The sequence below is a fragment of the Tribolium castaneum genome, chromosome 4, assembly GCF_031307605.1.
Source record: "Tribolium castaneum strain GA2 chromosome 4, icTriCast1.1, whole genome shotgun sequence".
NCBI classification, from domain to species: domain Eukaryota; kingdom Metazoa; phylum Arthropoda; class Insecta; order Coleoptera; family Tenebrionidae; genus Tribolium; species Tribolium castaneum.
In genome coordinates this window covers 4,123,612-4,146,821 of record NC_087397.1, presented here as the reverse complement: position 1 = coordinate 4,146,821, position 23,210 = coordinate 4,123,612, and the positions used below count along the sequence as shown (strand labels likewise).

General features: G+C 37.9%; 5 protein-coding genes and 1 long non-coding RNA gene across 8 annotated transcripts; 3 read left to right on the top strand and 3 right to left on the bottom strand.

Annotated features, from left to right (window-relative positions):
* The first annotated feature begins 570 nt into the window (after window positions 1-570).
* On the top strand, window positions 571-5,443 carry LOC135265959 (uncharacterized). The gene is made up of 2 exons (XR_010333859.1): window positions 571-2,939; window positions 3,144-5,443. It is a non-coding gene; the product is annotated as an uncharacterized LOC135265959 (long non-coding RNA).
* Snx6 (Sorting nexin 6) lies at window positions 5,326-7,454 on the bottom strand. 2 transcript variants are annotated; one of them, XM_008203302.3, is made up of 9 exons: window positions 7,309-7,454; window positions 6,939-7,169; window positions 6,770-6,891; window positions 6,390-6,718; window positions 6,223-6,338; window positions 5,993-6,175; window positions 5,889-5,906; window positions 5,671-5,780; window positions 5,326-5,619 (listed from the first exon to the last, which is right to left on the bottom strand). In XM_008203302.3, exons 1-9 carry the CDS (start codon window positions 7,309-7,311, stop codon window positions 5,526-5,528), a joined length of 1,206 nt encoding a protein of 401 aa, XP_008201524.1. In that variant the 5' UTR covers window positions 7,312-7,454; the 3' UTR covers window positions 5,326-5,525. The 2 variants fall into 2 exon arrangements, with proteins under 2 accessions (XP_008201524.1, XP_969243.3); XM_964150.5 differs by lacking the exon at window positions 5,889-5,906 and having other exon boundaries at window positions 7,309-7,453.
* Window positions 7,455-7,506: 52 nt separating this feature from the next.
* On the top strand, window positions 7,507-10,708 carry Sec3 (Secretory 3). The gene is made up of 8 exons (XM_964221.5): window positions 7,507-8,218; window positions 8,269-8,581; window positions 8,634-8,987; window positions 9,143-9,430; window positions 9,475-9,674; window positions 9,728-10,083; window positions 10,131-10,276; window positions 10,324-10,708. The coding sequence occupies exons 1-8, from the start codon at window positions 7,692-7,694 to the stop codon at window positions 10,669-10,671; spliced, it is 2,532 nt and encodes an 843-aa protein (XP_969314.1). The 5' UTR covers window positions 7,507-7,691; the 3' UTR covers window positions 10,672-10,708.
* LOC103315209 (uncharacterized protein) lies at window positions 10,663-14,795 on the bottom strand. The gene is made up of 6 exons (XM_008203303.3): window positions 12,396-14,795; window positions 12,292-12,348; window positions 12,080-12,245; window positions 11,666-12,034; window positions 10,895-11,619; window positions 10,663-10,848 (listed from the first exon to the last, which is right to left on the bottom strand). Exons 1-6 carry the CDS (start codon window positions 14,708-14,710, stop codon window positions 10,701-10,703), a joined length of 3,780 nt encoding a protein of 1,259 aa, XP_008201525.1. The 5' UTR covers window positions 14,711-14,795; the 3' UTR covers window positions 10,663-10,700.
* A 143-nt stretch (window positions 14,796-14,938) lies between these two features.
* Dcr-2 (Dicer-2) lies at window positions 14,939-21,443 on the top strand. Of its 2 annotated transcripts, XM_064355998.1 has the most exons (10): window positions 14,939-15,079; window positions 15,380-15,592; window positions 15,644-15,876; window positions 16,164-16,404; window positions 16,453-17,386; window positions 17,494-17,778; window positions 17,825-18,037; window positions 18,091-18,639; window positions 18,690-20,800; window positions 20,847-21,443. In XM_064355998.1, exons 2-10 carry the CDS (start codon window positions 15,438-15,440, stop codon window positions 20,995-20,997), a joined length of 4,872 nt encoding a protein of 1,623 aa, XP_064212068.1. In that variant the 5' UTR covers window positions 14,939-15,079; window positions 15,380-15,437; the 3' UTR covers window positions 20,998-21,443. The 2 variants fall into 2 exon arrangements, with proteins under 2 accessions (XP_064212068.1, NP_001107840.1); NM_001114368.1 differs by lacking the exon at window positions 14,939-15,079 and having other exon boundaries at window positions 15,438-15,592; window positions 20,847-20,997.
* Window positions 20,881-23,023, bottom strand: Mfap1 (Microfibril-associated protein 1). The gene is made up of 2 exons (XM_964516.4): window positions 22,835-23,023; window positions 20,881-22,727 (listed from the first exon to the last, which is right to left on the bottom strand). Exons 1-2 carry the CDS (start codon window positions 22,902-22,904, stop codon window positions 21,466-21,468), a joined length of 1,332 nt encoding a protein of 443 aa, XP_969609.1. The 5' UTR covers window positions 22,905-23,023; the 3' UTR covers window positions 20,881-21,465.
* Window positions 23,024-23,210: the final 187 nt, after the last annotated feature.

Below are 23,210 nucleotides of genomic sequence, written 5' to 3'. Positions count from 1 at the left end.
TGTTGATCAGCGTTCTGCAAGTCATCTGTATGTTTTCCTCAAAAGTTGTTTTTTGAATTTTTAATTCCCTAGTAACAGCGGTCTCCGGTTGTAAAAATAGCGTCCCCTCAAAGACACCCTTATGCCACCCAGCGCAACAAAAAAGATTTGTGGCTGTTTTGTTTAGCTTAACGGGCTATCAGTATTTTAAATATAAACCACAACCTTTAAACTTGTGTCAGATAAGGCGATGTTCTTAACATTTGCACTAATGTTGTGTTTTTCCTAGCAGTTGGTCAATTAGCGATTGAAAAATTGATCTCCAATCGAACAAATAAAAATACGCAATGATTGTGAAAGTGTGAAGTAACAGATACCAAAAAGAGCTATTAATTGACTATTCTAAATATTAAATGCCTACCAATAAAATTATCATAATTGGCGCTATTTTCTAATAATTAACAAAATACGTGATCATAACACGATTTACATTTTCAGTAAACAAATATCTAGCACGTGTATTGAAAAAATAAACGAACATGGAGCCCATCATTCTAACCCATTTTCCACGTTATTGACAAGATAAGAAAATCTTGTGGAAATCGATGGTAAACACTAACACAGATTAGTAATTTCTACAAAAATCCATATTTTATTCGAACTCTCGGCCATAATTATACACATCCTGCGAAATTATTCGGCCCCCAGCCATAAATTTTAGAGAGTTTCTCGGAAGGACCAACCCTCATCCCTATCGCACACAAAAGAAGTCAATCTGTTGGTGCCGTTGTTCCATCCTTATCTCTCAAGGCGCTTGCTTCCCAAAATATTCCATTGATGGTATTTATACTATTACACATATTGTCCTAAGTAAGCTTGCTTGAAAAATACGGCTTTTGCTAACGGCCCAGTGATAACCTTTGATGATAACTTGATGATGGGGTGTCACAGTTTTACGTAGGAATGCTACAGGTTACACAATTATGTTACAATCCCAACGACCCCTCTTATCTCAAAATTAATTATAGTTCAGAGGCGCAATTAGGCTTTTGTTGCTAGTTTGGAGTTTAAGTCCATTTGGAAAAATTGCGCAATTGTATTGAGGTAACAATAGATATGTGTTGATATGATATGTATTGAAAAATATTAACCAGGGCAATGTTCTACTAATCTTCCGACATTGCAACAGAGTTTATCACAAGATCCATGACTGTTGGAACGGCCCATTTTTCTCGAATAAATTAACGCGATTTCCTAATAATGCACTGTACTTAACGGTGCACCAAAGCAATTTCAAACTCTCTTATTTAAATATTTTATCCATAAAACACCACGAGACATGAAATAATTTTTATTAATTTATCCACAATGCCTACGAAAATCGTCTTTGGATAGCGGTGCAATTTTATGGCCTGTTTAGTGTAATAAAGTGTAATTGCTTGATAAAAGGTGTGAATCGTACAATTAAAATTGCAGTAAAATGCTTATTTAACAAATATTCAATTAAAAAATCGTAAAGATAATACTCGGGTCCTTCTCGCTCTTTTGAAATCCGGTTTTATTGAAAATTTTATAGCTTTCTTCATATTGTTTTGATTAAAAATTGCAAACAAAACAAAAAATTGGTCAAATAAACATAAACAAAACTGTGAGATAAAATTTATTCAAAACATAATATTTTTCAGCGAATCGCTATTTAGGTCGACTCAGTCCTTGTTACAAGTCATGCCCTAATTTTGACGACGATACATTTTTATATCCTTCTTCTGGAAAATATTGACACAATTAAAATGGTAATGGCAGAAATTGTGATAATTAATTAATTAATTGTTTATTATTACATGACCCCTCGCGAAGTTTCAAAATGTTTATCGAGCAAAATTCTAAATAACAAAATTTTGAAACTTTCATTGGGGTAATGATCAGGCAATCAGTACTTTAATTTTAATTTTTATTTTTTTATCATCTCTTTGGCGACTAGTAAATAATTGCAAATATACAATAATTTAATCTGTACTTTCTTGGAAGTCTTGAGCGGATAAATAACTGGCCAACTTATCTCAGAAGGGGAAATCCTCGAGTTGCACATACTTGGCGCAAAAAATGCAAACCTAGTAGTGAATAAATCAGGAAGATTGTAGGCCAAATAATCGTGAAAGCGAAATCCGCTCGATTCAATCTATTTCCTTGACCATAACCTGGGTGACGTCGGCCTTGTTCTAGGTAATGGTACAACCACGGCAATTCCAAATTGTCTTTGTGTAAAATTTCATAAAAATACTAGCTCAAATGACCTCGAGGGAAAAAATTCAGAACAATAATTCCCGTAATTGCAAATTGAGAATTTACCGTCTAGTGTAACATATTGACAAGTTACATCAGCCTAACATCAATCCTTGCAGTCATCTTTTTCTGTAATTTACCATGCAAAAACCATTAAACATTCAAATTGTCAGTTACGCTAGTATATAATGCAGCCAATCACATAATTATATGGCGGGGTAATTAATTATTGTCTGCGGTAGATGATAATTTCTTGATAGAGTGATAATAATCGTAATAATGCTATCAGTGCTTGCATATCAAACGAACCGGTAACAAATCGGATCGATTCAATGCGAATTATGCAAATATTAATTCTACACTGGCGTTACTATTGTTTCTGACATTTGCTGATTTCCCACAAGTGAATTTGTAACATTTGGAGCGAAATAAACGGGGTTACAATTTATTGTATATTTTTTTCGACTTGCCGGAGTTTCGTCCATTACTTTAATTTAAAGCACGTGGCGTAAGATTTGTTAATTAATTTGTTAAGGTCGCCCCGATGTAAATAATCAGGTTGCATAAATGTAAACCGTCGCATAAGCATTCCATTGTAACAATGTAAAAAGAATAGCCGACATAGAAATTTGGTAATTTGGCTGATGAAATCTTCACTTCTCTTGCACCAGGCGAAAGTAAGTTTGTTATTAAAATGTTCGGGCTTACCGCGAGTTTTTTCCAAGACAAAACAGTTCAAATTCAGGTAAAGTCAATGTCAACAAAGGGGTCAAAAAACTTAACAATGGTTTACACCAGAACCGCTGACCAAATCGCCAATTCATATCTTTAAAATTCCTGCTATCAAAATTACTTTCTTCAAGATCCTTATTTATTTTCAGGAGATAATCTATAAATAGCTTCGATGAAGCAAAATGTGTGTCTACGTGTGGGTAAATTACATGCCCAGAAAAAGGTTCATTGAATCAGACGAGATAACTGGTTTACAATAAATCAATGGCTTTGTAATTTGACCAAGACCTTGTCGGCAGCTCCTCATCAATGAAAGCATAGATGACACTCATTAATTACAGGTGAAAGCTTGTCGAGCCACCTACTTGGCGTATTAGCACCTTTTTGTGGGTAAAACCGTTGCACGGTCCAGCGGTGAGGGCCTTGTCCAATCCTTCAGTTTTCTTCCAAAATTTTTTAGAATGCTGATTAAGCTTCGGCAGATGTGTTGGAATTGTCTCATAAAACTAACGATCACTTAAATTCACAAGGCATTTTAATAGTTCAGATTTAGAGTTCGTGACGGTTTGAACTTATTAATTATTAGAAAATGATGCAATATTTGGGATTGTTTCATCCGTTAGGTACAAATGACTACAACATCTTTTAACTTTCTTTTTATGTCTATTATACCGAAGGTAGTTGTAAAATAAACTGTACTTTACCATCAATCCATGATGCAATATTTTAAGAAGTTTCATTTTTCTGGCTAAATAAAAAAGTGGGTATTTTAAGATGCTGCGGTCCTATTGTCATAATTTATTGATATCATTTTCTTTGTGTTTGTTATGTGTATTGTTCTAACAAGAACTTATCTGTTAAGAATTAAAAGTGCTTTGCTGCGGAAACATGTGCTAGAATGAGTCATTTACTGTGAAAATAAAAAATTGCACAGTGACTCCAATTCTTTAATTAAATAAATGGGTCGTTATTTCATTACCTGGTGTATAATCCTATATAATCATGATTCATACTCGTACTTGCAGTCTAAATTTTGGAGGAATACGCAAAAAATAACTAGTAGGTCCTGTCAGCTTCACAAATATTGTATACATTTCTCAAGTTTAAAAAATTAAATTTAACTATTTATCGTATATTAGATTGTAATCACAAGGCAGTAAGTGAAAATGTGGTAGGAAATAACATTTTGAATAAAAAAATATACGTGTAAAAAATTATTTGAGAACAAGGTTGGGAAAGTTTTTTTTTTGGTAATGACACTGATGATTTATTAGATCAAATATTGAGGGGTAAATGAGACTACATAAAGAGAAAGAAACGGAAGGAAGCAATAGATAAAGAAAAGCCTTTGTTAGGAAAATCTTCTAGAAAACCAATGTTCTTGAATTTTGAATTGAAATAAATAAATTATTAGCCTTTAATAAGTAAATATTGATCAAAAAAATCTAATTAACATTTGTACAAGGTTTAATGATTTATGTTAATTACCATGTTCCTATATGGAGACAGTTTTGATACATGCACTGATTCATTTAAGTACCTATGCACCATAAAGCTGCATTATAATCCTTTTGTTTTTTTTATTTATAACTTTTTATAACTATTTTTTTTTAGTAATCGATTCTTGATTCTTGTGCATTTGTTAAAAATACCCACCTATGTAATAATTGTATTGAACGGTTAAAATATCGCTAAAAAAATTCTGAACATTCACTACTTTATAAAAAAATAATTACTATTTATCGATTGTTGTGCGTATTAAGTACTTTTTATAAAAATTGTACTATTTTTATAAAAGAAACTATTTACGTTCCAAGCATTTAGTGTAATTAATAATTATACTAGCATTACGTAGTAAACGAATAGCTGATATTATTAGTAGTAAAAAATTAGTTTGTTCCTTCACCTAAACTAAAACCACATACATTACCGTTCATTTCTTATCATTTATCTTTATTTCCTGCATAATGTATTTCCTGGTGGCTACCTGCACCTAATAAATTTTGTGATTTAGACATGCAAAATAATGTCGAAAAAAGATCGATTAGTCTCGCTTTTATTATTACCATTACTTTTTACCTTGCTTTTGGCATTTTTTTAAATTTTATTAACCATATAATCATTATAACGAAATGATCAGGATTTATTCTTTAACTAGTTATTTCCGCTTGCAAACATAATTGTAAACTTAGATTACCAACAATGTATTAATAGTAAGTTGTATTGCATATTCAGACATTTGCGAGACTAATCAGTAAGGTGGTTACTGATTTAAAAATATTTCAGGTGTTTTTGGGACATGGACATGGGCAAAGCGAAAATAAAAACCCATTTAGAAAACTTCAATTTTTTATTCAAATATAAACAACATACAATATATGATACGATATCTTTATAATAATAGAATTTGATATAACCAAAAACAATACAGGTTTATAGTAAAGCAAAACACTCCCCTTTAGGAAAAAATTAAAAAAAGGAATGTGTGACAAAGTAATGGAACAAAATAAATTCGTAAAGTATCACCAAGATTAAAGCAACTCTCGCAAGCTTTGAACCGACTTCTTTAACAGATCTTGCTGAGTTCGAGCGTGTTTGATTTCCAATTCGGCTAGTTCAATTAAACTGAAAAAAACACAAAATTAAAAGGCATTTCGATTTATTACACCCTGAAACCTTTTTCTAAACGCATGCAATCTCCGTGTTTTAAAATCTAACAACTCTTCTTTAGCCTGTGCTGAAATCGCTTCAAACTGTTCACAAGCTTGCGACTGTGCTGCTTCAGCCTAAAATAAAAGTAACACCTTCACAACTGCCTTAAACAACAAAACAACACAATCATTAGTATCATGCAGCATTCCTCTAGCTCTAAGAAATTAAATAAACATAAATACCTCTTGTACTTCAGGCGCCTTTACCGTGTAAGCATGTCAGTAAAAAATTAGTTAAAACACTGACTGTTAAAACTACTCAAGACGGTAAAAAGTAAGTAACTTACCGCATGGATGTCTTTATTTTTATGCCTTGCTTTCTCAAGTGTCCTATTGGCATTCTCGTAAGTTACCAAACATTTCAAACGTCTAACCAACAACGCACGTGCTGCTTGACTATCTCTCATGTAGTACCGTAAAGTGTCCGCTAGTTTCAAATCCTGGTCACTAGCAACCCTACTCTCAACTTTCTAAAATTGGGAAAATTGCAATTTGTTCAATTGGAACACGAGCTTACTCTGGCTCTCTCAAACGTGTCCGACACTTTGGCTAAAAACTTATCCAGCGGGCCGGGGTCATTATTGGCTAGTTGTAACACCCCGCCTGATATTTTTATGTAACTATCGGCAAGTTCTTTCACAAAAATTAATAGTACATTGAACACGAGGCGGAAAACAAGATTACCTTTATGCTTTTCAGTCATTTTGTCCGTCCTTGTTGTGGCCTCTTTCAGCTGATTGTGGTACTCAGTTAAGGAGTTCATTTGTTGCTCGAAGAAGTCGTTAACATCTCGCACCGTGGCGTTGAGATAGTATTGGTCGGTTGTGTTGCCGATTGACTTAACAATGCCCCCAAGTTGTTGCAGCTTGCCCTTAGGGCGCGCACACAAGTCCTGATCATACTCCAGAAACACATGTAAGTGGTGGTCTTCCCGAAACACAGAATGACTAGCCAGGCGTGTGAGGAACACTTCATGCATGGCTACTGTTTTCTTAAACGTGGCCAAATACTCGCTACACCAAAAATTAATGTAAAAAATAGAAAAAACAAAAAGTTGGGCTTACGCCTCCAGTTCTTGTTTCATTTTCGTGAATTCTTCCTTAGTCATTGTCCCCTCACCTTCACCTAAACGTTGCAGCTTTTCACGAGAGGCATCGAAATTTGGACGGGGTGGCGGTGGCGGTATCTAATTTTTTCAATGAATTTTGAGCAAAAAAATGGGCTAGGTCTTACAATATATCCGGCGTATTTTGGGTCCTCCTCGTAGCGGTCGTGCAACCAGATGAACTCCTCGTGTTGCCTAACGACCAAAAATTCCGATTTTTGGAAATTTTTCATCGTAGTGCGAGTGTGGACCGTAAATTTGACTTTGTCTTTCTCACTAAGGGCATCGGAAATATCAACAATTAACGTGTTATCTACGAGAGGAACATTATTGCCCTCTTCTTGGTTGGACTTGTCCGTCTGTAATGGGCAATTATCCAATTAGAATCTTTTAAACAAGATAAGAGGTTATTTTATACAAAAACGCCCCTTTCGAAAAACGCCAACCAGAGGCGCCCGAACGTAACAATTACCACGAATATCGTCCAAATGAGCTTACCATTTCGAAAATAACAAGAAAAAACCTTAAATCATGAAATTTAACAAATTTTCGGCATAAAACAAAACCACAATCACTGCAATGATGGCGTGCTGTCAACTGTCATCTCTTTTGATTGGTCGTGGCAACACGCCCACCAACAAGACGGACCAAAATTGGTTTTTATTTCGCCGATTTACCCAATTTTCGGCCTTAAAAACACCCAAACGATTCATCATACAAAAACAGAATCGTTGGCCCAACGTGCCATAAAACCACGACCGGTTACTAAATATTTTTCAAAATAATTTTGATCTTGTAGCGTTGGCGACTTGCATTTTGACGGCTCTCACAGTCCTAACCTTAGTTTTTCCCAAAATAATTAAATCTAATTTAAAGTAGGAATGACTTCGATAGTGCGGGCCCTCCAACAGGAGGTCTTCCAGCCCAACGAGGAGCGCCTCATCACCTGTTGCCACGTTGGCAAATACTTGAAGAAAAAGAAAACGTCGTTTTTGTGTCTCGTCAGTACGACGAGCCCCCCGATTAACATATCGATAGTCCAGGTGAAGCAAACCGACAAACAGAGTCATAAGAGGAAGCGCAGTTGGGCTCTCGCCGAGCTGAAGGGTGTTGACGGTCGGAATGAGTCAAGCGAGACCCAGGAGTTTGATCTTCATTTTGATAAAGTCTATCGTTGGGTTGCTACTAACCCGAAAGAGAGACACTCGTTTATCCACAACTTGTGGAAGCAGGCGGTCAAGCACATCATGAAGGATATGCCCACTTTTAAGAACGTGCCGCAGGCTTGGATTACGGAAGACGCGATGACTCCCGAGAATAAGTTTGTTAGTTCGCCGCTGCTGGGCGATACGGACCTGACTGAAGACTTTCAGGCCATTACTGATAAAGAGCAGGAGGACTTAAAGCGGTAAATACGCGTTGGGATTTACATAAAAAAATTGCCCTAAAATTCATTAGGTTGATGTCGGGTTGCGAGTTCGCGATCAGCAATGCGGAGGCTTTTATGGAAATATTGGCCCGCGATTTGTCGCTTCTCGACGGCGAGAACGTGCAGTGCGTGTTGGCGTCCGAAGAACAGGTTGAAACACTGATGGGGCAGCTTGAAGTTGCGATAAATGAAGCTGACAGGCTTGAAACCCAGTTGGATTCCTACGACGAGATTCTCTGCCATGTCAGGGACACGATGGAGAAGATGGAGAAGAAAAATTCACTGATTTCGGTCGTTGATAAAAACAACCAACTTTTGTTGCGAGAATTGGAAAATATTGTTGTAGGTTTTCTCCAATTGTTTCCACTAAAATTCCAATTTTATAATTTTTAAGACACGGTTAGATCTCCCGAAAAGGTATCAAGACACTCTGGAAGACGCTGATTTTACCACCCCTCAGGGGCTCAAAGCTGCAGTGGAGGCCGGAAATGCCCTGAAAATTGCGATGAATTCGGACATCGATAAAGCTTTGCTGCAAATGACCGCCGTTCAGGAACAACGGCGCCGGTTTGAGAAGTACAAGGAAAAATTTTCGCGCAGTATTTGCCGCCAATTGAACAACTTATTCATTCATTACGGCAATCATAAAGGCGAGTCTGATAAGACCGTTGAGGGCCTGATTCTGCCTCAGCACAGCGGTGTTCACAAGGAGCTGACCTCTTACGTCGAATTGATGCATTGGATTAAGGTCGGGTTTATCATTGTGATGGTTGTTTAATTTTTTATTGCCATTTTTTCACTTTTCAAATCGGCGTAACTCTAATTTTAAAAAGGCACTTTTCAGTGCCGATTTAATTGTAAGACGAGCGTTTAGGGCGTTTTGAGGCATTTTTGCACCTTTAGGTGATGGACCGCAAATCGTACGAGTCGCTGAAGACCGTCTACACAAACTCGCTTGGAAAGCTATACGAAAGAGACCTCAAAAACCTGTTTGAGTTAGCTAAAGCCAAAGTGGCAGCCCCCGGCCTTGCGACGTCGCCCACAACTTTGATTGGCTTAGATCGGGACATGTGGACGTTGGAAACGAACTCAAACGACAGAAAAAATTACAAAGCGACTCTCGAACAAGTTTTGACCCAACTGGAGCCGGTTTGTCTCCAAGAACAACAATTTTGCGTCAACTTCTTCCAGGTATAATATTTTTCCCACTATTGTTTCAAACCGTGATATTGAAGCTTGATGTTCTGACTCATGGTTCGAAAAACACGCTAACAACACTGGACGGTCCAGCTCCAGAAACGGAAAGCGTAGTTTCGCCGCGTAAAGCCGAGAAACAAATAAACGAAGATGTTCGAAACATGATGAGTAGCTTATTTTCGTGTCTTAAAAGCGAGTTGGATAGTTTAATCGACCACATAAAACGACAAGACAATTTGTAATCAGTGAAACTAAAATTGTTAGTAATTTTTTTGATTGTGGTTTTTCCAGTTATTGTATGTATGTTCTCGTGTGCTTGAACCAGCACGTCATGTCGGCCCAAAGCTCATTTTTAAGCAACACTTTTGCCTCGGAACTTATTGAAGTGAAACGGTCGCTCGATCAGTTCATGCAAATGCAAATCGATTCGGTTAAAGAATGTCGGGTTGCTCGAAAATCAAAGTGCGGGATTTTACCCTACGTCTCGAACATTGAAGAGTTTGCAATCAACGCCGATTGTTTGCTAAAAAGCGACCGAAGGGCCGATTTGGAAAAATGGTACACTCGGTTAGTTGACACAATTCTGGAATATATCTCGATTCATTCGAATGAACATCACAAAACGCCGCCACAAGTCATCAAAATGGGTAAAAAACTGGACTCAAATCATCGCAATTTGTAATAATTATTCCAGAAAATTACCACCACTTGTACTCACTTTTATCGCAGCTGAAAATATCGGTGTTGGACGCGCAGCGAAAGGAAGCAAAACAGAAATACAACGACGCTTTGCAAGCGTACGTTACTTTATATTTCGGACGGCCTTTGGAAAAGTTAAACGTAATAAAATACTTCGTGTCTTTGCCTTTTTATAGTCCCGATTTTAGACGTTTTTCGAAGGAGTCCAGGCAAGGGTTGCCAGTGGCGTAAAGGCCTCAGAAGTGAGTTATCAGTTAGCGTTCAGCAAGCAAGAGTTGCGCAAAGTTATAAATCAGTATCCTGGAAGTACGGTAAAGAAGGGACTTGAAGCACTTTATAAAAAAGTCGAGAAGCATTTGTCCGAAGAAGGCAACCTTCTCCAAGTAGTCTGGCGGGCAATGCAAGAAGAGTTCATCAGACAGTACAAAATGCTCGAGGATCTGATCCAACAGTGTTATCCCGGTTCTATGATCAGTTTAGAGTTTACGATCGAGGATATTTTACACTTCTTTTCCGATATTGCTCGGTCGCATTAAATTATGTATTTATTCTTTAATAAAATATGTTACAATCTGTGTTGTTTGCAATACTCCCAAATGACTATGGCCCCAGCGACGTGGACGTTCAAAGAACGGACGAGTCCGAACTGCGGTATTTCGATACAATGGTCAAGAAGTGGGATTAAATCAGGCGGAATCCCTTCTTTTTCATTTCTAAAGAAAAACACAAAAATGTTGAATGTTAAAAAAACTGACTCACCCTAGCACAAGGACTGTTTTTTTGTCAAATCGGAACGCATCCAACTTCACACTTTCCGAAGTCTGTTCGGCACCGACAACACTGTACCCTTGTGCCTTCATGTTGAGAATAAAACTCGCCAAATCTTCAGGCTTCACTTCCAAAATCTCGACCGAATTCTCCGACGACATGCTCAAACTTTTGAATTCTTTATCAGAGATGATTTTAGCCGTCCTCATGACGATTTGTTTGATGCCAAAAACCTCACAAGTTCGGGATAAACCGCCCAGATTTGTCGATTTCTCAATTAGTGTTGTCACTAATATGAAATTATTTTCCTGCGATGGACTGGTACTTAAAAAATCTTTCCACGGTGTAATTTTCTTTTGAATATTGTCACTAGCAATCGTGTGGGTTGTTATCGGTGCGTAAGTTTCTTGAATATTGTTGTCAGAATGGTTGAATGAAATAAATTTGAAGTGTTCCCAGTCGGATACGGTTTTTAAATTTTCCCATTCTGTGGCTGAAACTGCGTTTTTCCTCGGAATCAAGTAAAATATCGTCGAACAGTCGCACTGTGACAAATTAATAAAATCGAGAAATTCGTGTTGTATCGTGTCAGAGTCGTAAACGGAATTCGTAGCTGCGAGCACTTGTTTGAGCGAATTGTACAGAATTTTATATTTTTCGGTAAAACTGTCTAGTCTTTTATCTTTCGCTTTTTCGTACAGCTTTACTAAAGCGACCTACAAACAACAATCAGAAGTGTTGTAAATTGCACGATCTTATTACTTGGGAAAAAATGCGAAGCTTGAACTGTGGTCCCATGGTGTAAGGCAAAAGCATTTCAGTAACTTGTTCCCACTGTGCCTCACGTTGGAGAGTTACTAAGTTATAAAGTATTGGGATAAAGCCAGAAGTTGTTGACGGTCGATTATTATTAACTGATTTAAGGTTGTTGTTAATTGTTTGAATAAAAACGTCACTATCGGTTTGTAGTAAACTTATCAAAAGCCATTGCATCAAATGTTTCACCGATGGTTGGTGACTTTCCAGTAAAAAACTTTTAATTAAAAGATTTACCAAAGGTGTTTTTTCGGCTTTTATGTGTTCATGTAACAGTAACAAGGTTTGCATTATTCGTAATTTTTGGAAATGGATCTAAAACCAAAGTCCAGGAACGATTAATTTTATATTTAAAATTACCAGCGAATCGGGGAAATATCTTTTTGAAAAATATTCGTTGTATTTTTCAATCAACACTGAAACGAATTGACTGACCACTACTTCAGTCTCCAAACTGGGATTGTTAATTAAATCTAGCATCGTATCTAACGCAGTCAACCGTACTGACATTTCTTCAAAATTTGGACTGAAATAACAACAATTACGCCAAAAAAAAACAACCAAACATTTACTTATTCTCGATTTTCCCCAACTTGGAGTATATCTCCTGACACACATTATATTCAACCCTAAAATCACAATTATTTCGTAATTACAACGCAAATTGTGTCTTTACCGTTCATTTTTACTAATCACAATTCCATGTAAGATTAGTTCAGCGATTACAGGGACAAATATTAGGCCCATTTGGGGGTTTTGTTGGCACACAGATCGGATCATTTTTGCGAGACAATAAGTAACAGAGTTCGCGGTGTTTGCAAGTGGCAACAATTTTTTGACGAAATCGAAAATTGCGTTACAAAACCTACCATTTTCGAAAAACTGTGCTTCAAATATTTGTTTCAAAAACACGCTTGCTGTGGTTCGGAAATTACCACTTTTGTGTAAATTCAAAAATTCGTTCAGACACAGTATGAAAAAATCGAACACAAAGTCGCGGTCAATGAATTTTAAAATAACGGATATGTTCTCGAGGATTGTAATTGTTGCGTTACTTTGCTTATCAAACACAGCTTCGAAAAAATTAATACAATCGGTAATTTCACTGGAATTATCGTGCAAAGAATTGAGTAAAATTTTTACAATGGATGTAGTAAGTGGGTCAGATTTTTTGCCAAGATTCTTGCAAAAAGTGATTGAGTTGCGATTTTGTTTAAGTATTCCAAGTGCTATTATTTTTTGACTGGGGTTGTATTGTTGCCGTGACAGAATAATTTCGGCATTTTCACACAATTTTGGTGTCGTGAATTTTAACAAAATGTTTAACAGAGCCGAGATATCGTCAGTTTCAAGCACTGATTCTATTCGACTTATCACATATTTCTCTAATACGGACGTTTCAACATCTTCAAGCAGGAAACCAAAAATTAAATCATTTTGCTGGGTCGGAGTAACAGGAAACACTGGAATTTTGATTTTTAAAATTTGGAAAATTCTGACTTTAATTTCAACCCATTCATCACAGGCTTGAAATTTATCACAAAGTTCATCCTTAAAATTAAGAATATTTTGGGCATTTTTTGTAATAAAATCCCGAAATAAAGCTTCGTTAAAATCGTAAAGTAAAATCGAAATTTTGAAAACATCGTCGACCGATTCGAGAGTGTGATTTCTAATAAAATGTTGAAAGACAATTCGTGTGCACGATTCCCTTATAAATTTGTGTGGAAGCACTTTAATTTTTTTAATTATCTTAGAAAACAGTTCAAACGAAATTTGGAAATTCATTTCGTCGGTGAAAATATTGCTAAATAAACCCCAAAGAGCCGAGGGGGTCCAAGCCGGGTTCATACAATCAACTAAAAATTGTTGAAATTGAAATTCGTTAAGTTTTGAGCAATAAATTCCAATTTTTCGAAACACGCTTTTAGACTGTTCATTACATTCGTGTTTGTTGACAGCGTGTAATAAATTTTCTAATATTTTTGAAAAATCTTGCCAAACATTTTCGTTTTCTATGATAAAATTAGCTACACTGTAAACAACACTTGTTTGTGAGTGGTTTAGAAGAATTTTGTACAAGCATAATCTCCATTCAATTTGCAAATGTTTAATGGACCCCAACATGTGCAAAGAAGGCTCGATAAAATGCAACTGTTTCTCGTTTGAAACATCGAGGAGAGTGAAATAGTTGCGCCAGATTTTTTCAATTTCAGACTCATTTTCGACTTTTAGGTAATTGGGAATGTGGGGGATATTTTCGGGTTTGAACGCAATTTCGGTACTTTTGGATAACAAATAAATCGCTTGTTTTTGTGACTGGGTTGATAAAGACTCGATTACGAGTTTCCAAAACTCATCAACTTTCAAAACATTGAAATTATTGCTAGTTAAATCAACAGGAATGAAATGGGCCCACAATACACACAAAAAGTCCAGTCTTTTATTATCCCTGATAAATTTAAACGCATTTTCTAAAAACAAATTCTTATTGTTCCGACTACACACAGTAAAGTAGTTAGGTAGTAAATAAATCGTAACAAAAGTGAACAAAGGTTTTGATGAAGCTACCAAAGTATTTAAAATCCCATTGGAAAACTCGTCACTTTTCCATTCCATTAGAGCCAGTTTTTCGCTCTTATAATACTCAAAAAGTACGTTTAACAAATTGCAACAGTAATAAAGTTCGTCAAGGCTTCGACTTGACTGCAATTTGCTTAAGCAGAAAGACTGGGTTTGCGACAAAAGAGTATTATCTCGCGTAACGTATAAAGCACGTTTTAAAATTTCTGCTGCCAAATCTACATCTACATCACTGTCGTAAAGGGAGTTCAAAGACAAGGTGATTTTCTCACACTGGCCCCCAATGATCCGTTCGTGCTTGACTTCAAGAAGGGGTTTCAAAGTTTGCAAACAGGCCGTGTCTTGAATTAAACTGTCCAAGACTTCGTCAGTTAAGAGCTTTTCTAGCAGTTCCTTGGATGATTCCATTTTAATTAGCGTTGAAAGAACACATTTCAAACACAAATTTTCTTGGTTAAGTAAACTGAGCTACTGTAAGCTACCGTAGCTACTAACTTTTGATCTACTACAAATGTATTACAAGCTTAATTAAATAAATAGTAAGTATTTATTCAGTTATCTTATTAATGTTGCTTGTACTTTTTGTGAAAAACGGGCAATCAATTAAAAACCCGAAATATTATTCGAGTTAGTTCCATTAGGTTTTTGCAGTAGTTCCTGTGTTCCAATATCACCCCACCCCACTTTTCACAAGTGGAAAAACAAGTGAAATGTCAGAAAAAAATTAGTTTTTTTTAAAGAATTGTGTTCACTCATTCATCTCCTTATCATCTTCATGTAAGTACCCAGTAATTAAGTATTGTTACAATGATTACAAACCGTATTATTTGTTACTCTGGCGAGGTTAAGTCCTTATTTATTTTGATTTATTTTATATAAATTTCACAATTTATTAAGAATTTTTCAAGTGGAAAATGCGCAAAAATAAAATTTGCTACCTGCGCATTTTAGTTCAGAAAGTTCTAGAAATTCCTCCCGGGGATTCCCCCGTCTTCCTACTGTCAATGACGTGGCTTAAGCTAAAATCACTCCCCTTGTTGCAAAATATTTCCAGATGCCAGTAGTGCTGTTTTTCAGTGTGAACACGTATCCAAAAAAATTTTTTTCGCCCCCGCTTTAAGAACTTTTTATTAAAATGGACGAAGAAGACGAACTTAAACCTCGTAACTACCAAGTCAATTTGATGGAAATTGCCATTCGGGAAAACACAATTATTTATCTACCGACTGGATCGGGTAAAACTTTTATTGCAATAATGGTTTTGAAGCAGTTGTGCGCCCCCATATTGAGGTATTTCTGTTGCTTCAAAGTACGATTTTAATCTGAGGCAATACTGTTTAGACCCTACAGCGATGGTGGAAAGATTTCAGTTATATTGGTTAATTCTGTGGCTTTGGTGGATCAACATGGTAAGTATGTAAGAGACCACGCCACGTTCAGTGTGGGAACTTACACTGGAGAGATGAATGTGGATTTTTGGAGCGAGGCAGAATGGGAACAGCAATTTAATAAGTATCAAGTTGTTATAATGACCAGCCAAATCATGGTAAATCTCATCAACAACCGCTTCATAGGTAGGTGTCCCATTCTCCCGCAAAATACAACTTTCAATGCCTACAAGCTTTCGTATTTTTTATTTATCTCCAAATGGCGAATTTCCTTGGTCATTAAACGAATTAAATGTAATTATTAAACGCAAATTTTGCTTTTATTAAAAAGTACCTGAATCTTTGCCCCTTTGCTTTGATTTGAAATGGAATATTTAAAATAATGAATAAATCAATAAGTGTAAGAAGGTAGATAATTTTTTATTGGGAAAAAACATAGTGTGGGTAACCAGTATTTTTAATTAAATTTGTAGATTTGGGAAAAGTAAACTTGATGATTTTCGATGAATGCCACCATGGTGTGGAAGACCAGCCAATGCGCCAGATAATGAAACACTTCCACAGCTGTACCGACAAGCCTCGAGTTCTTGGTCTTACAGCCACGTTATTAAATGGCAATTGCAAATTGTCGAAAGTCATGGATGAAATAAGGTCTTTGGAGGTGACCTTCCACAGTAAAGTGGCCACTGTGGAAGGATTAGACGTAGTTGTTGGGTATTTTCCCAACAATAAAATCGCGTAAAATTCACCACTTTGTCTTAGATATTCGACCAATCCGCAAGAACTATTTAAAGTTTGCCAGCCGGGCGCTTTGTCGCTTGATGCCAAACAAGTACTGAACAACTTGCGTCAACTGATAAATGATTTGGAACATATTAATATCAAAGATGAGCAAAACAGTGTGAATTTATTACAGTCTGAAACCTTGAAACCGCTTGAGCCATCCGATGTGTTGAAAAGTCTGAGAAACTTGATTTCAGACCTAATGATTCACATTGAAATGTTAGGGGCATTCGGTGGTCACATTGCCTGTGTGGCGCATATGATCCAAATAGAACGTATAAAAAAGCACTGCCAGAACCACCAACTCTTCATAGTGTTGAATTACGTCATGACCATAATGGGGACGACAAAACTACTTCTGGAGGAAACCATGGCCGGTTATGAGCCGCTCGAAAAAATTCGAAAATTCTCCTCTGACAAAGTACTGAAAGTGTTTGAAATTTTGGACGAATACAAAACCAAATCGGACGAGGAACTTTGCTGTTTAGTCTTCACCAAAAGGCGGTTCACAGCCAAGGTCCTCCACCACATTATCGACAAAGCTAGCCAAGTTGATCCCAAATTCTATCATATCAAGTCAAATTTCGTCGTTGGAAATAAGAATAATCCCTACAACGACACCCGAGAGAATTTATATATAACAAAAAAGAACCGAGAGGTGCTCAACAGCTTTGTCAGCAAGGAAATCAACGTTTTGGTCAGCTCGAACGTGTTGGAGGAGGGAGTGGACATACCTAAGTGCACTCTCGTCATCAAATTCGACAAATCGGAGGACTACCGTTCGTATATCCAGTCGAAAGGACGCGCAAGACATATCAAAAGTTTATACTACACCATTGTAGAAACGACTGACGTAGCAAAGTACGATAAAAAATACTCCGCTTTCAAGGAAATCGAAAACCTGGTGAATGATGTGAGTAGTGGCTTTTGCTTCCAAATTAAAACTGCCAAATAATCCAAGTTACTTTGGCAGGTACCCTTGTTACCATGCGTTTTAGTAAACAAGTGCCCCGTTTTCAGCTTCTCATCGGCAAAAATTCTGAAAGAGATCATCCAAACTTGTCGGAAATCCGCAACATGTATAATGAAGACAAGCTTGAGCCCTACTACGTAAACGGCCCCAATTCGGCACAAGTAAACATGACCTCGGCCGTAGCTCTCTTGTGCCGTTACTGCAGTAATTTAGCAAGTGACAAATACACCACTTACGCCCCTGAGTGGTATTATGAAGAGGATTCTAGCAGCGCAAAATTGCGGGTTGTGATATTTTTGCCCGTTGTGTGCCCTCTTATCGACCCCATTGTCGTAAGTAATTTTTTTTACAGTCTTCGAGTTGTAAATGAATATTTAGGGCCCTTACATGCACAACAAAAAAGACGCAAAAAGAGCAGCCGCACTAGTCGCATGTATAAAGCTACACCAGTGCGGCGAACTTGACAATAATTTGTTGCCATGGAAGAAGCAGTTGGATGAAGCCGATGTTTCCTATCTTTTCACGCACTGGCCACAAGAAAAGGAAAGCGACGCCGGAAATAAGAAAAAGAAGAGGTTGCACGATAAAGAGGCAAGTGATCCGTTTCAAAAAGAAATAATTCTAATTTTTGCGAGCGGTTGTAGATCGCTCCGAGTGTGAAGAGTGCAATCCAGCCGGACAGAGTCCTCTATTTGCACACTATTAACATAAATCCGCAATACAAAAGAAGCGACGATTTGAAAAACGCGGTCACTATTTACGACCTGTACAAAACACCGTTAAAGTTTGGTTTGTTATCGCCGAAACCGTTGCCCGATTTGTGCAAATTTCCCCTCTTTGATTCAAATGGAACGTTGGAAATTGAAATTAGGAACAATGTTAGAGAGGTGGAGTTTGCAGCTAACGAGATGAAGGAAATGAGGGAGTTCCATTTTTTGGTATTCAACGACCTTTTGGAGATTCTGAAAGAGTTTTTAATTTTCGACAACACTGGGATGAATTCGGAGATGTTGCTTGTTGTACCGGTTCAGGATCGGTGTGGGGATGTTTGCGTCGATTTTCGAGTGATTCGAGACAATAAAAATTTGAAAAATAAGCTCGAACCGGCGGCTACGGAACGCATAAATTTGAACGTAACTGAGGAAACTTACTTACATAAGATTGTCTCTCCGTGGTATAGATCGCCACCAAAGGTAAGGCTTTATTAGTTGGAGTGCGTGTCTTCAACACTATTTTGATTTAGATGTACGTTGTGACGAAGGTTTGTCCTGATAAGAGCGCCCTGAGCCGGTTTCCTAACCACGAATATCCCAATTTCGTGTCGTATTACTCCGAAAAACACTCTTTGTCGATATTGGACCCTTCGCAACCGCTGCTCTTGGTTAAAGGGCTTTCCGAACGGTTGAACGCTTTCAAACCGAGAGGTGCCGGTGGCAAGAGAAAGAAGGAAAAGATGTATGAAGAATTGGAAGAATATCTAATACCAGAGCTGGTGATCAAGCAAGAATTTCCGTCGTGTTTGTGGATACAAGCGCGATTTTTGCCAAGCATTTTATCCCGCTTGGCTTACCTTCTAAAACTGCAACAACTCCAAGTTGACATAGCTCGTGGTATTGGGGCCAAAGCCGAATATTTGAAAGACTGTCCGCCGCTGGAGTTAAACCTCCACTTATTGCATTATGAGCCCAATGACCCGCAACTAACGCAAGAATCAGACAAGTCCACTCCTTTGATTGACAATTGCCTTGCGTTGGAGTGCCCGAAAAATTTGCGAACGATTCAATACAATAAAGATTTTGCGGCGAAAATGCTGGAAGCGGAGTACTACTGGAAGACTATTGAAGAACCCAAAGACATAGAGCGCAATATTAACGTGACTGTTATGGATATAGAGTATTACGAGACTTTTATTTCGCATCAGCCTTCCAAAACCGGGCGTTTGTTGAAGAATGACAGCCCGGTTAAGCAACAGAATGTGCCCGCTATTACGTACGATTGCCAATTTGAAGCGAAACAATTGCAAATTCTGGACGTACAATTCGACAATCAGAGCCCGAACTTGTGCCAGATTTATCAAGCCTTGACGGCAGCTGAAGCCAACGATATCGTCAACCTCGAACGGCTTGAAACCCTCGGCGACTCTTTCTTAAAATTCGTAGCTTCCTTGTACATTATTTTCAAATTTCCGACCTACAACGAGGGCAAATCGACCACTCTCAAAGGGAAGCTGGTCAGCAACAAGAATTTGTACTACTTGGGAGTGAGGAAAAATCTGGGCGGTATTTTGAAAAACAGCGACTTGTCCCCGAGCGATTGGGTCCCTCCGTGCTTTTGCATCCCACAAACAATCAGCAAAGCAATCGGCAATAAAGAGTATTCAGTAGTCTCGTTATTTAACTGTTGCATTTCGCCGGAGGAGCAAGTTTCAGGTAACTTGAACCGAAAGACTTTGAGCGATATGACAACGGAAGAAATTGCCCCGGATGAGGAAAATTCGTACGGCAATATGTGCAACTTTTTGAACAAACAATACGTTGGTGATAAGAGCATAGCGGACTCTGTTGAGGCCCTCCTAGGCGCCTACTTTCTAAGTGGCGGGATTCAAGGCGGGATCAAATTCATGGAATGGATCGGCATTTTGCCCCTTTCTGAACAAATCCAACGCCTGATCGAAACCACTCAAGTCGACCCCGTCCTCAATAAAAAATCCACGAAAACTGATGTCGATTTCCACATGCCACAGTGGCGCGAAATCGAGCAACGTCTCGGTTATACGTTTACCAACCGGGCGTTTTTACTCCAAGCTTTAACTCATTCTTCCTATTCGCCGAATCGCATAACACTGAGCTACGAACGGTTGGAGTTTCTTGGTGATGCTGTGCTTGATTTCCTCATCACGTGTTATATTTTCGAACATTGTGGGCATTTGGAGCCGGGTCAAGTGACCGATTTGCGGTCATCCCTTGTCAACAATAACACGTTCGCAAGCCTTGTTGTCCGATGCGGGTTTCACAAGTTTTTGCTCATGATGAATTCGAATTTGCAAGGTCATATTGACAAGTTTGCCGATTACCTTGCTTCAAAAAATTACGTGATCGACGATGAAGTTCTGATTTTGTTGGAGGAGGATGAGATGAATATCGCCGAGTACGTCGATGTGCCTAAAGTTTTGGGTGATATTTTCGAAGCCCTTGCTGGCGCAATTTATCTAGATAGCAATAAGGATTTGAAGACTGTTTGGAGGGTGTTTTACAAGATTATCTGGCGCGAAATTGATCTTTTTAGCAAGAATGTGCCAAAAAATGTCATCAGGAGATTGTACGAGTGCCATACTGTTTACCCTCCGCAATTTAGGTAAGTTGTGTTGCGTTTGAGCCTTGATTTATTTTTTCTTTCACAGTAAAGCGTTGGAAGTTGGTAATCAAAAGACTATGGTTTCTTTAGACTTTATGTGTGAAGGTAGAAAGAAACGAGTTCATGGGTTTGGAACGAACAAAATCTTGGCTAAAAGGGCCGCTGCCAAAATTGCTCTTCGTGCTTTAAAGTTGTAATTAACGCACGAAGTCACAATGCGCTTATATTGATTCAGTTACTCGCTAGGATTGTTTGAAAAATGCTGTTTTCCATTGTTCAACTATATACCGTCAGTTAAATTCATTCGCTTTGATACCTATCACAAAAATGGTGAATTTAACTCACGCTGATAATTAAGTAGGAGAATTTTTAAATTACAGCCAACCTTTAATTTGTCATTAGGTGGTTCCAAAAATAATTCGTTTTCAAATTAAAACTGTTTCAAGTTAACCACTCAACCGCATTTTAAAACTGACTGGTTAACATAAAACTGTTTAATTTAAAAACTGTTGCGAACTTTAGTCTATACTTTATGATGATGTTAATTTACTTTGTATATTGCTTGAAGCTTGTATGAAAGTGTGATTTCCCTATTACATTGTTCTTTAATTGATGAATAAAAATATATATTTTTTGCATCTAAGTCTAGTGGTTATTACACCTTACTACTGCGTTTTCCTTTTTTTCAACGAGGGTTTTTCAAAGACTTGCTTGACGCCCCCTGCTTGTGTCGAGTGAAATTTGAGATTTTGCGAGGTTTCACTTGACCAAGGTGAATCGAAATGAGTTGTGTCTTGATCCACCAAATGTGTGTACTTCGTTCGTCCAGACCGTCCGAAATTTTTGACTTGCATAACTTTCGGCAAAATAGTTTTATCGAAGTGATCTTCCAGAGTTGCTTGTGCGAAATCTCTCTTGAAAACCTCGTCCTCCTTATCAAGATAGAACGCACCACGGTGGTAATATTTCTGCAAGAATTTGTACTTCCCCTTGATGGCTTTGTTTGTGACTTGTTTGGGGTTTAGTCTCAGCTCAAGCCTTCTCTCTTCTTCCGTCATGTTCCTCAATCGTTCGACTTCAAGTCGCTCTTTTTCAATAGCTTCGCGTTCTTCGCGATCTCTTTTGATTCGCTTCAACTCCCTTAGTTTCCAAGCTTCGTATTCAATTTCGTCGTTTTCATCGTCTGTGCAAACGTCGTTAAGGTTGGGTTCGTTATTTTCTTTATCTTTCTGTTGCTGTTCCTTCCTGATTGTTTCCTCAACAAGACGTAGCGTTTGTCGCCGCCTTTCTTCCGCATTTCTCACAGCTTCCAATTCTTGCTGCTTCTGCTTCTGTACCTCCTTTTCTTTTTCTATGATCGTGATCCTGTCTTTCTTTCTTACAAAAATCGGTTTTAATCTGGGGCCAGTCTCCTCCTCCGAATCTGTGTACTCTTCATACTCTGACGATTCTTCCGACGACTCCGACTTTTCTTCTTCTTTCACCATAAACTCCTCTTCCTGCTTTTCCATCATGCGTTTTTTCATCATTTCTCTGCGTTTCTCGATTTCGCTATCGCTAAGCTCCACTTCGGACTCATCATCGTCAGGAGCCGCCTCCAGTGTGTGTTTATGTTCGGGTAAATTAATTTGTTCCTTTTCGGATTCTTCATCAGACGATTCCAACACTTCTGGCTCCACAACGTGACGGCGGCGTTCTGGCCTCACTTCAGTTTCAACTTCTGCGATTTTCAGACGACGCAAACGGGGGTCATTCAGTTCGTCATCGCTGCGTGAAGGCTCCGGCGTTGGGGGCTGTTGGGGCTGATTGCGACGCTCCAGGAAATCGTCGTCGTCGCTGTCGCTGCTCGAACGCGCGTCTTGGGCATAATCGGGCTTCTTTCCAGACACGTAGCGGTGCACCTTCACCTTTTGCATCGAAATTTCGCCTGGAAATAGGCGGAAACGGCTCAGAAGGCATTTTTATTTGTTACAATTTTTTTATTAATTTTTGACAATGAGGTTATAGCCGTCATAGGTAAGAAAGATATTTTACCTTTTTCGTTGCGAACGGGAACCGCACCCGCAGTACTCTGGATGCCATAATAGGGCTGGGGGTTCATCATTGTGAAAATCGACTATTGAAAGTCGTTTTTAATTCTAAAATAAACGAAAATTGTTTTTGTGCCACAACTTTACATTTGACAGTTGACAACACAGGTTGACAAGTGACAAGCATAGAATTGAAAAATAATCAATGAATTATAAAAATAAAATCAACCGGTTCGAGAATTTTTTTGATAAATGAACCAAAAAAAAATTTTGTTCGTAACTGATTTAAACTCAGCGCAGAGACTTGATTGCAAACATAAATAAATAAGGTGTAATTTTGGTTGTATAATAATCAAACCAATATATTTTTTATAATAATC

Excerpts from the sequence above, each read along its gene's own strand:
- Snx6 (XM_008203302.3), bottom strand. Across the intron at positions 6,719-6,769 it reads ATGAAACAAGAACTGGAGGC|CGAGTATTTGGCCACGTTTA; the intron begins GTAAGCCCAACT and ends TTTTTGGTGTAG. Across the intron at positions 6,339-6,389 it reads AATGACTGAAAAGCATAAAG|AACTTGCCGATAGTTACATA; the intron begins GTAATCTTGTTT and ends TTTTTGTGAAAG.
- Sec3 (XM_964221.5), top strand. The coding sequence starts at position 7,692 with ATGACTTCGATAGTGCGGGCCCTCCAACAGGAGGTCTTCCAGCCCAAC. Across the intron at positions 8,219-8,268 it reads GAGCAGGAGGACTTAAAGCG|GTTGATGTCGGGTTGCGAGT; the intron begins GTAAATACGCGT and ends AAAATTCATTAG. Across the intron at positions 9,675-9,727 it reads ATAAAACGACAAGACAATTT|TTATTGTATGTATGTTCTCG; the intron begins GTAATCAGTGAA and ends TGGTTTTTCCAG.
- LOC103315209 (XM_008203303.3), bottom strand. The coding sequence starts at position 14,710 with ATGGAATCATCCAAGGAACTGCTAGAAAAGCTCTTAACTGACGAAGTC. Across the intron at positions 11,620-11,665 it reads AGCTTCGCATTTTTTCCCAA|GTCGCTTTAGTAAAGCTGTA; the intron begins GTAATAAGATCG and ends TGTTGTTTGTAG. Across the intron at positions 10,849-10,894 it reads AAAACAGTCCTTGTGCTAGG|AAATGAAAAAGAAGGGATTC; the intron begins GTGAGTCAGTTT and ends GTTTTTCTTTAG.
- Dcr-2 (XM_064355998.1), top strand. The coding sequence starts at position 15,438 with ATGGACGAAGAAGACGAACTTAAACCTCGTAACTACCAAGTCAATTTG. Across the intron at positions 15,593-15,643 it reads TTGTGCGCCCCCATATTGAG|ACCCTACAGCGATGGTGGAA; the intron begins GTATTTCTGTTG and ends AATACTGTTTAG. Across the intron at positions 15,877-16,163 it reads CATCAACAACCGCTTCATAG|ATTTGGGAAAAGTAAACTTG; the intron begins GTAGGTGTCCCA and ends TTAAATTTGTAG.
- Mfap1 (XM_964516.4), bottom strand. The coding sequence starts at position 22,904 with ATGATGAACCCCCAGCCCTATTATGGCATCCAGAGTACTGCGGGTGCG. Across the intron at positions 22,728-22,834 it reads TCCCGTTCGCAACGAAAAAG|GCGAAATTTCGATGCAAAAG; the intron begins GTAAAATATCTT and ends GCCTATTTCCAG.